General features: G+C 36.1%; 9 protein-coding genes across 9 annotated transcripts; 4 read left to right on the top strand and 5 right to left on the bottom strand.

The window, feature by feature from the left end:
- Positions 1-51: 51 nt before the first annotated feature.
- NCAS0J02270 (uncharacterized protein) lies at positions 52-1083 on the top strand (the record flags this gene model as incomplete). The annotated part of the gene is made up of 1 exon (XM_003678495.1): positions 52-1083. The coding sequence occupies one exon, from the start codon at positions 52-54 to the stop codon at positions 1081-1083; it is 1032 nt and encodes a 343-aa protein (XP_003678543.1).
- A 147-nt stretch (positions 1084-1230) lies between these two features.
- On the bottom strand, positions 1231-3519 carry PMT4 (dolichyl-phosphate-mannose-protein mannosyltransferase; the record flags this gene model as incomplete). Its single annotated transcript, XM_003678494.1, has 1 exon — positions 1231-3519. The coding sequence occupies one exon, from the start codon at positions 3517-3519 to the stop codon at positions 1231-1233; it is 2289 nt and encodes a 762-aa protein (XP_003678542.1).
- Positions 3520-4340: 821 nt separating this feature from the next.
- Positions 4341-5386, bottom strand: RPS4A (40S ribosomal protein eS4; the record flags this gene model as incomplete). Its single annotated transcript, XM_003678493.1, has 2 exons — positions 4341-5112; positions 5373-5386. The coding sequence occupies 2 exons, from the start codon at positions 5384-5386 to the stop codon at positions 4341-4343; spliced, it is 786 nt and encodes a 261-aa protein (XP_003678541.1).
- A 412-nt stretch (positions 5387-5798) lies between these two features.
- On the bottom strand, positions 5799-6926 carry BAT2 (branched-chain-amino-acid transaminase BAT2; the record flags this gene model as incomplete). The annotated part of the gene is made up of 1 exon (XM_003678492.1): positions 5799-6926. The coding sequence occupies one exon, from the start codon at positions 6924-6926 to the stop codon at positions 5799-5801; it is 1128 nt and encodes a 375-aa protein (XP_003678540.1).
- Positions 6927-7571: 645 nt separating this feature from the next.
- TTI2 (Tti2p) lies at positions 7572-8846 on the top strand (the record flags this gene model as incomplete). The annotated part of the gene is made up of 1 exon (XM_003678491.1): positions 7572-8846. The coding sequence occupies one exon, from the start codon at positions 7572-7574 to the stop codon at positions 8844-8846; it is 1275 nt and encodes a 424-aa protein (XP_003678539.1).
- A 57-nt stretch (positions 8847-8903) lies between these two features.
- TIM8 (protein transporter TIM8) lies at positions 8904-9179 on the bottom strand (the record flags this gene model as incomplete). The annotated part of the gene is made up of 1 exon (XM_003678490.1): positions 8904-9179. The coding sequence occupies one exon, from the start codon at positions 9177-9179 to the stop codon at positions 8904-8906; it is 276 nt and encodes a 91-aa protein (XP_003678538.1).
- A 245-nt stretch (positions 9180-9424) lies between these two features.
- On the top strand, positions 9425-10186 carry MCM22 (Mcm22p; the record flags this gene model as incomplete). Its single annotated transcript, XM_003678489.1, has 1 exon — positions 9425-10186. One exon carries the CDS (start codon positions 9425-9427, stop codon positions 10184-10186), a length of 762 nt encoding a protein of 253 aa, XP_003678537.1.
- A 167-nt stretch (positions 10187-10353) lies between these two features.
- On the top strand, positions 10354-12477 carry SGM1 (Sgm1p; the record flags this gene model as incomplete). The annotated part of the gene is made up of 1 exon (XM_003678488.1): positions 10354-12477. The coding sequence occupies one exon, from the start codon at positions 10354-10356 to the stop codon at positions 12475-12477; it is 2124 nt and encodes a 707-aa protein (XP_003678536.1).
- Positions 12478-12609: 132 nt separating this feature from the next.
- Positions 12610-13239, bottom strand: XPT1 (xanthine phosphoribosyltransferase; the record flags this gene model as incomplete). The annotated part of the gene is made up of 1 exon (XM_003678487.1): positions 12610-13239. One exon carries the CDS (start codon positions 13237-13239, stop codon positions 12610-12612), a length of 630 nt encoding a protein of 209 aa, XP_003678535.1.
- Between the last annotated feature and the right edge of the window lie 2 nt (positions 13240-13241).

The raw sequence follows: 13241 nt of genomic DNA, 5'->3' as shown, positions 1-13241 counted from the left end.
GACGATGTGCTAAATCAATGCAAAAGATAAAGACGTATTTAACGCTATAAGATGGTTAAAGTCATTAAAGAAGTGGGTAAAAGACAGAGATTAGAAAGGACAAGGGAAGATGAGTCAAAATCTTTTTCATTTCTCGAGGTTATTGAACGTGTGGATTCTCTTCCAATAAACTATAATGAGTTTGGCAATTTCCAAGAAAAGGTATACCATTTAATCACACATGATGGAAGAAGGATAGGTTTTGTGTTGAAATTTGTCATTGATGAGATGAGGTTTGTAGCAGAAGATATAATGAAACAGATGTTCACGGTCGATGAAAAATATCATGGATTGAGATTTAAGAGCTCAAATTTTGACGAAAGAAATAAGCAATTAGATATTCTTTCGAAAGATATGTATCTGAAGTCTTCCATTGCTGGTGTAAAAGGATGGCGAAATGAGAAATATGCTGTTTGGGTTGACAGAACCCCATATATTCTACTGGAACGTGCAATGGCCGGAGTAATGGGTATCATTACATATGGCATTCATATCAATGGATATGTTCAAGAAAATGATAACGATGAACTTAAAATATGGGTTCCAAGAAGATCTGCCACTAAGCAAACGTGGCCCTTGATGTTGGATAATATTATCGCAGGTGGTCTTGGATACCCCTGCAGCATTGAAGAAACTGTAATAAAGGAAAGTATTGAGGAAGCAAATTTAGAAGAAAAAATAATTAGGGAAAATATCCGTCCAGCAGGTATGGTATCGTACTTATATTACCCAAATGATGTCACTACTGACACATTTGAGGATGAACGAAGTTTTATTGTTGGAGAAATTGAATATGTGTATGATTTAAAAGTGTCAGCTGATGTGATTCCAAGGCCTAATGATGGGGAAGTAGAGAGTTTCTCGTTAATGGACCTTCAAGATGTGATTACTGCTCTCCAAAACAAAGAATTTAAACCAAACTGTGCTCTCGTCATGGTAGAATTTTTAGTTAGACATGGGTATATTACCACGGAAAACGAACCTCATTACGGTGAATTAATCAATAGAATGCATAGAACTTTACCATTCCCAACTTTGAATTAGTGAATTAAACGATATAAAGTTAGTTACAATTTGTTCATCAACAATGTAGCTGTACATGGATTGAATATACACACGATGATTTAAAATAATATACTATTGTCATATTTTCAGAGAAAAGAAAAGAAAATTTAAACTATACTAAAGATTTCATTTTATGTAGTTCAACTTAATATCAAACCATTGTCTCTTCGCAAATTCTTCAGGTCTTAGAGTAACGTTGCCGTACACTAAAGGTGAGAAATAGATAAAGAACCATACAATGGCTATCGAAACTGCAACAAAGAAGACAGTTAATGAAGTAGAGTTGATTTTAGGATCAGCCTTATATGGGGTTCCCTCAATTTCTTCATCTCTGGATGCATCAATAGATTTGCAGTCACTAAATACAACTTCCCATAACCCAGCAGTAAATAATGAAATTATTAGATGAGCTGGTAAATAATGATGCAAAAACTTTTGACGATGCATCAAAAAGAAAGGTGCGTAATGGCATCCCCATGATATGAATAAGAAGGCTAGAGGTCCGTATAATTTCTCTCTTGTAATCTTACCTAGGACAAAATATCCACGCTTTCTTGAGATTTGATCAGCAAGTAGAATGCCAATGAAAACAGACATTGAAATTACTTGGAACCACCAGCCAATAATATTAGCAGTAAAGAATATCTGTTTTCTTTCTTCAGACTTTGTCCAAAAAGAAACACCACATAGACCTGCAGGCCAACTCTGAGGTTGAGAAGCGAAAGGATGCTCGGCAGATAATTTATTATTTTGTTCAAACATTGATTTTTGTAATTCAGACCATTTGCGGAAAAATGACATTGGCTTAACAACCTTAGGCGTAAATTTCTTTCTGTCTTCATCTAGATTTGTAATTTCGTCTACTGACCAAGCATTTGTTGGATCTCCAAAATTCTTACTACCATTAACTTCTTGTTGTTCAAACCCCCAGTCCGGTAATAATACATCATTGTGGGTCCATAAGACAACATCAGTATTTGGATGATAGATCTTGAATTGAACACCCTTGGTCTTGACAACATGACCTTCATCTCCCTTCTTCAATGGTTGGAAGGTGAACACGGTTTGTTGATATGATTCTCCATTGGCAATTTCTTCCGAGACGGTAGTAATTTCCTCATTAGTTGGATAAAATGGAGATGCAACATCATGCGCCAATAAATAGGTATTAGATGCAACATGTCTTAGTCTAATTGGTTCATTCAATACTACAGGGACACCCTTATGTGAGTCTAATTCTCTTGTTGGAAGGACTTCCCAGTCGTTAGAAATATCAGTGCCCGTAAACCCGGTAACTTGTTGGCCTTCTGAAGAAATACGACCATCTTCATAACGTAACGGATAAAAAGCCTGGTGAGAGTGCAAAAAGGCTTCAGTATCCTTATGTTTCAAAGTAATGATGTCGTAGAAATGTACTTCCTTAGATAAGATACTCATTGGAGAATCACCCAATGTTTCTTGGAATTCCGCTGACATGAAGGCATCACCTGGACCTGATTTGCTTAAGATGGCAAAATGAACCCAAAACCAAAACAAATAAATACAGAACGGGGCAAAAACTAATCCATTTAATCTTTTGACAAAATGTCTAAAGAAAGCTCTTAATGTTAAGTTTGCACGAAGATCTAATAATTGCCATAAATTAACAATTACACCTGTCCCAATAGCAGCATAGGTCATTACTCCAATATATTTAGTAGAAATAACGAAGGATAATGATAACCCAGTAAGATGCAACCAAATGTACCATTGTGGTGAAAATGGTGCCCTCAATTGGGCCTTATAGAAGCGAACAAAACTGTAGAATGAAGCGGCAATGGAAATCAATAAAATGGCGTCTAAAAGAATCAATCTAGTTTCGGTAACATGAGCATTATCAACAGCAACTAATAGTGCACCAAAAAAACAAGTAATCGCCTTAAAATTTAATTCTTTCAAAGTATTAAACATAATGGAGACGGTTAAAGTACCCAGCATGGCATTGAAAGAACGATAGGCGATATATGGAGCTGGATTAGTTTGATAACTAGATCCAATCTCATCAAATTTAAAAGAACCATTATATCCAACTAACCATCCAATGAAGGCAATTGCCATTTTTGCAAAAGGTGGATGGACATCAAAGAAATAGGTCCTTTCTAAGTAATAAGATGCAAATTTACCAAAATGAACTTCATCAAAGACAACTTCTTTAGGGTACCAGATCATATAGAATCTTGCCACAAAGGCAATTAATGTTACTGTGTAAAGGAGAGCATTGTAACGGAGAGCTGAATCTGGGGGAGGTCTCAAAAGCCATTTTTCAGCAACCTGTTCAAAGGAAGTAGTGGATCGCTTGGCATACTTTAGCGCCTCATCATCGACGTCAACAATTGGGGTCGAAGATTTGGAAGAACGCTTCTTAGAACTGGCCATTTTTCTAAGTTAGAAGCAGATATAAATATGGTAGCAATTTTCTGTTTATTGTACTTTGTGAAGTCCCCTAACGTTAAAGTTGCAACGGAACATTAGATCTAACGTGTCAAATACTTATTTTTTTCAAATGGTATCGGTCACTTTCCTTCACGAAGCAAAGGCGCTTAAAAAACATTGATTACATAAGCATTTGTTTCCATTATAACTGTCCCCATTAGCAAGTTAGAAAGGTTATAGATTGATGATGATATCAGAACCCATCTAAAGATAAAAGAAACCTTTTTAATTAAGTTTCTAATTTTTATTTGTTTTTAAATATATGTTTAACTTATTATGACCGTGATTCCCTATTCAAAAAGTAAATAAGTCCACATTTAGATGAATTATTCTGACAACAAATTTTAATTAATTGAAGTTAATGCTGCCTTAGGCTTTACCAAAATATCATGCTATATTCTCCTTCATTTAGTTATTTTTTTCTCAATTTTTCTTTCATGTTTTCAAAAACATTTCTTATTATTGGAGAAGATTAGGTAACTTTGATTCAGAATTTACATAAAAAATTCTATATACACTGAAGTCACGAAACATAATGTTACAACTAGATAATTCGAGGTGATGAATAGTGACGCTTCTTCTATGGAGATGGAATGAGAACTTATCTTGATTTAATAACTCCGTTCCTTGTAAAAAAGCAAACGAATAGGCTAAAATATTTTTGATAATTTTATTTGATTTTATTGTGCTTTAAATTATATATTGTAACTTAGTTATGTAAATTTTAGTAGATATCCGGTTAATTAACAGAATTGCTTAGAAGTTTATAAACCTTGTTGAGCTCTTCTTCTGTCACGTTCTTCAGCAATGGTCAATTTAATACCCTTACCCTTTGGCAAGGAGATGTATGGCTTACCTGGTTCACCAATGATGAAAACGTTGTTCAATCTGGTGACGAAAGTGTTGTCCAAAGAATCCTTGATGTGAACTAAATCGAAACCACCATCGTGTCTTTCCTTGTGAACAATAGTACCAATTCTACCCAAGTTACGACCACCAGTAACGTAAACTAACTTACCAGCATCGAACTTAATATAATCGGTAATCTTACCAGAGGCCAAATCAACTTTAACGGTGTCGTTAACCTTGATGTTTGGATCTGGGTATCTAATAGTTCTACCATCGTGGGTAACAACGTATGGAACACCCTTCTTACCTAATTGGACCTTCTTGACCTTAGCTAATTTGTAAGTAGCTTCTTCATCGGTGATACGGTGAACAGCGAATCTACCCTTAACATCGTAGACCAATCTGAAGTTTTCGTTAGTGGCATCTAAAGTGATGACATCCATGAAACCGGTTGGGTAGGTAGTGTCAGTTCTGACCTTACCGTCGACCTTAACATGACGTTGCATCAAGATAGCCTTAACTTCACGACCGTTCAAGGCATACTTTAATCTGTTTCTTAGGAAAACGATCAATGGTAAAGATTCACGTAATTTGTGTGGACCAGCGGATGGTCTTGGAGCGTAACAACCAGATAGTTTGTCCAATAACCAATGGTGTGGAGCTGCTAATCTCTTTAGATGCTTCTTTCTATTTGTAATGGAGAATTAGAAATAAAATAATTCAGTAATTGTTAGTAAAAAGCTATTCTTCGTTTCCTGGCAATTTAGTCTGATCGGCGAACATGATATTCTTTTTCAAAATGATATTGGAATTGTATTGTATTCACTATTCCCATACTGGGATCTATGGTTCTTGCTATTAACATTTTGGTGATTATCACGTAATTTCTCAGTGGATTCAATATTCCCTGATCGGTCCTTTGCACTCTTGTTACTCAAATAACATACGGTCCTCTAGCCATCTTTCCTTAATGATTGATATCTATACGGGGTTGATCTGTATAAGTCTATTGAAGTCGACTAGTACTACTAATGCGCTGTAATTTTTCATATAGTCTACGGTACGTAGTGCAGCTAGCTGGTACTCACTCACTAGCAAGATTGGCCATCTAGTCTCAGTCAGTCTGGAAAATTTTGGCAAGACACGCGGAAAATATTCTGAGAAGCGCAATAAAATTTTGGAAATAAAAAAACCAGAAGGGTCTGGGTTTTAAAAATGTACGGATGTAGCCGTCACAGAAATTACCTAACCCAATATTTTGGTCTTTAACTCTAAGCATGTCTTACTTAATATTGTCGTAATCTATTAAACAAAAAATGTAATACTTAGCTATCAATGCTATTTTAATATATAGACATACAAACATACAATGCTCAGTTCAAATCAGCAATGACTCTGGTCCAATTACCATGCTTTTCCTTACCATATTGAATGGCAGCAACCCATTCAGCCACTTGTTTAGTCAATGGACCAGATTGTTCACCAGGTAATAATGGGACGTTAATTTCTTCACCCTTCCAACCAATTTCCTTAATTGGAGAAACCACTGCGGCGGTACCTGAACCAAAGGCTTCCACCAATTCACCCTTCTTGGATTTTTCAGCCACTTCATCAATGGTACAATAACGTTCGTTAACTTCCCATTCATTAGAATCCAATCTTTCCCTACATAGATGTAAAATGGAATCTCTAGTGACACCTTCCAAGATGGTACCATCCAATGGAGCGGTAACCAATTCTTTCTTACCTGTCTTGTTATCCTTGAACACAAAGAATGCGTTCATGGTCCCAACTTCAGTAATGTTATGTTCTGGGCCAAACAACCACAAGTTTTGTTGGTAACCTCTTTCAGCTGCTTGTAATTGAGGTAAGACACAAGGAGCATAGTTGGCACCCAATTTCTTGTCACCAACACCACCTGGCCAAGCTCTAGTAGCGTAATCGGTAGCTTCCAATCTAACAGCTTTGAACCCAGTCTTGTAATATGGACCGACTGGGGAACAAATAACAAACAGTAAGGCTCTATCTGGGGTGGAAACACCTAAAGTTGGAGTGGTACCAATCAAAGTTGGTCTAATATATAGAGAGTAACCTTGACCTTGAGGAACCATATGCTTATCCTGTTCGATCAATTTACCGATCAATTCGATCAATTGTTCACCATCAAAAGTTGGTAGACAAATTCTAGCGGCGGATTTGTTCATACGGATCATATTCATATCTGGACGGAACATAGTGATCTTATCATCTTCTGTTCTGTAAGCCTTCATACCTTCGAATAATTCGAAAGCATAATGGAAGACCACGGAGGATGGGTCTAGAGACAAGTTACCGTAAGGTTTGATTTGAGGGTTTCCCCAACCTTCAGTAGAGGTCCATTCAATGGTCAACATGTGATCGGTGAAAGTCTTACCGAAAACTAATTCATCGTTTGGTCTTAGTTTGGATGGGGTGGCCACTGGAGTGATTTCCAGTCTGGAAGCGTCTAATGGAGCAGACATTGTTGGTTATCTTATCTTATTGAAAAAGAGAGAAAAGATCTTGTCTGATTGTTCTAATTTTTTATTTTTTCGTTTCCCTTTATCGTCGTCGAGTGTGCAAGGAAAATGAGGGAGAACAATGAATGAGTACGAGGAATTGTATTAATACGTACGAGAAGTATGTGGAATTCGGTCAGAACAATCCAATTGGTCTCAGGAAATGTGCGTTGAGGTATAAACTGAACTAGACTCGATGGAAGAGATGTATATTTCTATATAGACAAATTGACAGCACGGAATAAGGGAACGTACGAGCAACTAACTGCACAGACAGACAGACAAAGCTGTCTGCTTAAATACGTTGCTGCTGTGTGGCACATCCTCTAGATTAGAGCCTGTTATCATCAACATAGGGTGACGGTTGATATATATGCCGTACAATGGGCGGTTATTCATTGACTCATAGTGTGTCGTTATATGTGGCGGGCCGGTTCCGCTGTGGGAGAAGCTGTTCGTGTTTGTTTCGCGGTTGTTTCGCACGGCCAGTATGTTTCGCAGGGTCCACCCATCAAACAGGATCTGAACCATTCATTTCCTTCAAGAGAGTTTATTTGCTAGATGGATGATCTCATGGGTAATTGACGGACAAGGGAAGCAAGCAACAGCATGAACAGAGAACCATGGCAGACATTCGTAGACCGCTGTCTTAATGGCAAAGATATACCAACGGTAACTTCTGACGAGCTGCAACAATTAAAGAAGATATCTCTTTCTGCAGATGTGGTGGATAGTCAAGAGCTGATACTGGCGCTCTCATATGCTATAATGTCGGACCCTGATGAGATTATACCACTGATATTGCAGCTGACATCTCCCGCTTTCACAAAAAAGATGGCGGTTGACTGCCTGATTGAGCAATTGCAACCATTGCTATTAAAGGTTTCTAATAGGAAACTGAAGCGTGAGCCGATGAGGTTGAATAACAACAATGTTGATTTCAGACAGGATGAACAACGTACCCAATGGAAACAAAATGGCGGAATGAAATCTATCCCATTAATATTCACAATCATAAGACTGCTAGATAGAAGCGATATTTCATCTAATTTAGGGTGGTTAACTCCAGCTATGTTGAATCTCTTAGATGATACTTCAGACTTAACAGGCATCAAATTGAAAAGTGTAATATTGTTAGATGAATTTTTAAACAAATTCAATAACGACAACGTCGACGATACCGATGATGATAAATGGATAAGCTTCAAAGACACAGGATTGTTTGCATTATATGAACCTATATTAAAATTATTATGTTATTATATTCCTCCAATGTACACAGAAAAGGAATCACTATCTACCATGCAAATAGCATACCCAACATTAATTAAATTATATTCGACACAATTTAAAAAGGATACAAGAATGTACAAGAGGAAAATCTCTGAAATATTGACAGAACTATTATTGCAAAACGTTATTCCCAGATTAGATTTAAAATATGATACTTTGATAATATTCAGTTTACAAATAATGAAGCAATTAATTACGATTCTGCAGGGCCAATCCATAATCCATTTACAAAGAATCATATACTGTCTCGGTGAATATATCGTCAAGACTCCCTTCTTAACATTATATAAACCTCTTATCATATCCGTTCTTGACGTTTTGCAGACATTGATTCATGAATGTGCCCCTGAAAGAATAATAGCTCATAAATATGATATATTAACCATCCTTATCATAATTTATGAGAAATGCAGTAGGGAAGGTATTATGGACGATGATAAGGGAGTCGCCACAGTCACTCCCAAGGAAACGGTAGACATTGAAGTTACTTCAAAGATACGTCAAATGATATTCGCATTGGAACTTCCTGCAAACGAGCGCATCGAATTGTTAAAGGGACGTGATATTGAAGCATTATTTACAGATAATTAATTAGCTTACCCTATATAGATAGAACCATTCATTCATTCATTCATTTTTTTTATTCTTTCATTGTGAATTTTGTAAACCCTTCACTAATCTAATATTGGTATCCAAAAACTTATTCACACAACTACTCAAACACTCTTCCTCTTGTGCATTCAAGTTGGAATCCGTAATACTGGAAACACAATTCTTGAAACATGTATTAGTCAACTGATGAATGGACATTTGTACTTTCTGCTTAGAGTTTTCAGATTCTAAAAACGCAGCAATTTCCTTCTTTGATGAATCATCTAGGGCTGCTAAGTTCTCTGATGCTAACGTGGTATTATTAAGAGACATTGTATGATGAAGTTGAAGTGGTTTCACTGTTCTTTGTCGTTTGAAAGGGTAGTCCAATAACTAAAGGGAAACTACCTAAATTGATCAATTAGATTCATTGGCAAACTGTTTACCCTGTTGCAGTGGCCAAAATAAAATAGTAAACAAGACAAGAACGGCGGTAAAGTGAACCTACATATAAAACACACTTCAATCATCCCTTGAAAAGCAAGGCTTTGCTACATTAAGAGCTCTTTCACCATACTATGAGAGAGAAATTGGTTGGTGCCAAAGAAGAATGGTACGAAGCCTATATCAAATCGCTGACAACTCACATCGAGAACAAAAAATATTTCTTAAAAAAGGCTCAGGATACCATTAAGGAATTGCAAAGGGAGAAGGAGAATGATGAAACTAGGAACGAGTTAGCTGAAGAGGAGAAGGCAAAGAGGGAGGCAATATGGGAGGAATTCTTGAATAAACCATTATTGTTCCCAGAGAGATCAGATCCCATTGGATTAAGTTTAGCAACTTCAAGCTTAACGATGAGATCTGCAAGTTCAATGGATGTAATTAAGGTCATGAAGGATAATTGCACAAATATGAAGTCAATGGTTACATATCAGAGGAAAATCAACGAAAATTTGTCTTTACTATTGGAGTCTATGAACTCTTCTGCGACTACAACAATTGAATCCGACTCAAATGAGACGAATATATACAAGGATGTACATACAAGGAATAAAGAATTATGGGACAATATACAAAGCATAATGAAGCAATACTTGTTCGATAGCGATGAGAATGAAGATGCTTTGGCATGCGAGGCCGTTTGGGATATTTTGAAACGATTGGTTAATTATGATCCGACTCTAACGTTTGCCGATTTCAAATTCAGTTCACATCGGGAGACATTGATGAAGCTTTACAGACTACTCTTAAAAGGACATCTAGTTGTACCCTCTACAGGACACACAAACTCGCGATCAGTGCAATTGATTGATTTTTTGGATACAGACGTTTCTTGAATTTTCAACTCCGTCTATTTTTTGGTTTTTTGCTACCAGAGAAAATTCACCAAAACAAGAAAACAAACATTCGAATCCAATATGATACTTCACTACGAGCATAACGAACAACTATATTCAACTAATACATACCAATCCAGTATACCTGACACATCCATTTCTGTGAAATGCCAGACCATAGAAAAAAACTATCACTGGAGGAACGTCTTTCTCTGGCCACCAAAAAAGGAAAGAAGAAGGGCAAAAAATCAAACTTAAATTCTCCTTCAATCACTGCTACTTCATCTCCACAATTAAATGCCTCTGAATTTGTACCAACTGAAAATAACAAGAGCATAGAATCTACCATCTCTCCCATACAATCATCTTTAGATTTACAACAAAATACGCCACACAAAGACGATGCCACAATTACTGAGCATGCTAAGCCCACCATTGAAACATGGCTTCCTAATAATTATGAGGAACTTGATGTAGAAAGTTTATTAAACCAATTGAGGCCGTACTTGACGGATATCATTAAAGAGAACGAGAGCTTAAAGATTCAGGTTAACGAAAATTCTGCACAATCCCCGCCTATACCCGATTCAAGTCTATTCAGACTGATAAAAGAAAAAGATGATATTATCAATCAATTAAGAACAGAAGGCGAAAATTTATCCAAGAGTGACTTTAGAAAGTCAACAGAGTTGAAGTCTTTAAAGAATGAATACACTGATTTACAAACGCAATTGACAGCAGCAAAGAATGACTTAGAGGAAAAGGATATTGACCTAAAGAATATAAAAATGGCTAATGCATCTCTTGAAAAGTCATTAACTGAATCAACAGTAAAGATCTCTTCTCTTTTGAAGGAAACGGATGAGTTAGCTCATTTACAAAGTCAATTGAACGAAAAGGACGTAAAGATAAATGAATTAACTGAAAAATTGACTTCTTCTACAACAAGTTTGAACGATACGATCTTAAACCATCAGAGTGAAATTGACTCATTGAAGAAAACAAACAATGATCATATATTGACTTTAGAATCTACTATTGAAAAACTTCGAATCGAGTTAGAAAACGTAAATGACGAAATAACATCAACAAATATACTGGGGAATCCTATTAGAACGAATACCCAAGACACTACAGGTCATCCACGAGATCAGTATGAAATTTTACAAAATCAGTTCAAATCAAGTAAAGAAAATTGGGAAAGTATAGAATTTTCATTGAATTCTAAGATCACAAATCTCAACTCAACTCTAAACGATTCAAAGAAAGATATTGTCAAGCTCAATAAAGATCTTGAACAATTAAGAACAGAAAAGACAAAGTTAGTGAAACAGTTAAACAATGAACGTGAACAAAATGAAGAATTAAAAGAGCAAATCAAAAACTTGAACCTGAAGATAGACAACCTAAACAATGCATTACATACCCGAACAGAAGATTACTCACTCCTTCAAAAGAAGTTCAATATTCAAAAGTCACAATTACAAAACAATATTGGAACCCAAGAAGTTCCTTCCAACTCTGGTGAACTATTGATCCCTAAAAATAAAAATTATTCAATATCATCTAAAATTTCAAGTGATTCTCTAATGCGCAACTTGCAAGAGGAATGGTTAAACTCTGACATACCATTTGGAGGTAATCCCGATAACAACAGCGATTTGGAAAACGATAACCTGGATAACATTGACAATAGTGTCATTTTACACACAGATGATAAGGAAGGTAGCGTTTCACCTACAAATTCTGTGGAATGTTTAAATGACTCCATCACGCAAGAAAGTGGGCACAATAACAAACAATTGCCAGTACTAGAATTGGGTGAGGTACCAGAAGAAGCAGCAGATCTTGAATCGATGTTTCAAAGGACACCTTCTTCTCAAATCCCATTATCATTACGTAAAACAAGCACAGCATTATTAAGTAATGCCTCTAACACACAAATGAACTCACAGATGATGAGTAGGTTGGGTTCAGAGATAAGAAGGATCGAAGGAGAATATGCCGCCTTGGAAGAGACATATACTCGATTAAAAAAAGAGAAGGATAACGCAAACGATGAAATATTAAGACTGCTAGAAGAGAATGAAGGTGTTAAGAGCATAAAAGAGGAGAATTTGAAACTAAAGACCCAAATCGAATCTGTAAATCAGAAATTAGAAACTGCATTGCAACTATTAGGTGAAAAGACTGAGGCAGCTGAAGAACTTCAAAACGATGTGGAAGATTTGAAGGAAATGTTGCATCAACAAGTTCAACAAATGGTAGAGATGCAACAAAGACTCCTATAGAATTTTTTTTTTCTAAGCAATCGTTTATCAATTAAGAACTTATGTAGTCTTAAATATAAAGCAAGATAAATTGTAATTTACATAATTATTTGCACTGTTCAAAGTAATAGAATGATATCAATTATCGCTGGTTTAATCATTCCCTTGTTGTTTAGCCAGTTCAGTATGCTCTTCAATATCATCAGCTTCCCATGGATAACATAACCATTCATCTGGAACTGTAACTGCAGCCATGTAATGACCGGTTTCCATCATTTTTGCTGGTAAATCAGCTTTCTTTGGTTTATCCTTATTATGCAAAACAAAAACGGAAAGTGTAGTTTCTTCATTTAATCTATTCAATCTCTTTTGTTGTACCTCAATTTCCTTTTCTAGTTCAGTGACCGCATAATGTAAAGTAGTTCTTGTGTCATCAACCTCATCCACAATTAAAACTTTCTTACCGATTAAAGAATCAAAATGTTTATCTAGTGCCATAAAATCAAGCCATTGAGTTCTGATGACTTCCTTGCCAATAGTCTCCACAGTGTCATCGACACCCATATCTTCGTATAATGATAAACCGATGGCTTGAATTGGAATATTTTTTTCACCTTTAACTTTCAAGAACGATCTGATAATTCTAGCAGGAATCATACCACCACCAGTAATAGCAATAATAATATCAGGTCTCTCGTTCTTGGCTAAGATCTCCTTGGCAACTTTTTGACATAATTTATGGATGTTGTTGTACGAAATGTACATCTTTTTAGGTTCAGCCATTT

Source organism: Naumovozyma castellii, chromosome 10 (genome assembly GCF_000237345.1).
Source record: "Naumovozyma castellii chromosome 10, complete genome".
Classification (NCBI taxonomy): domain Eukaryota; kingdom Fungi; phylum Ascomycota; class Saccharomycetes; order Saccharomycetales; family Saccharomycetaceae; genus Naumovozyma; species Naumovozyma castellii.
This window is presented reverse-complemented; position numbering and strand designations above follow the sequence as displayed.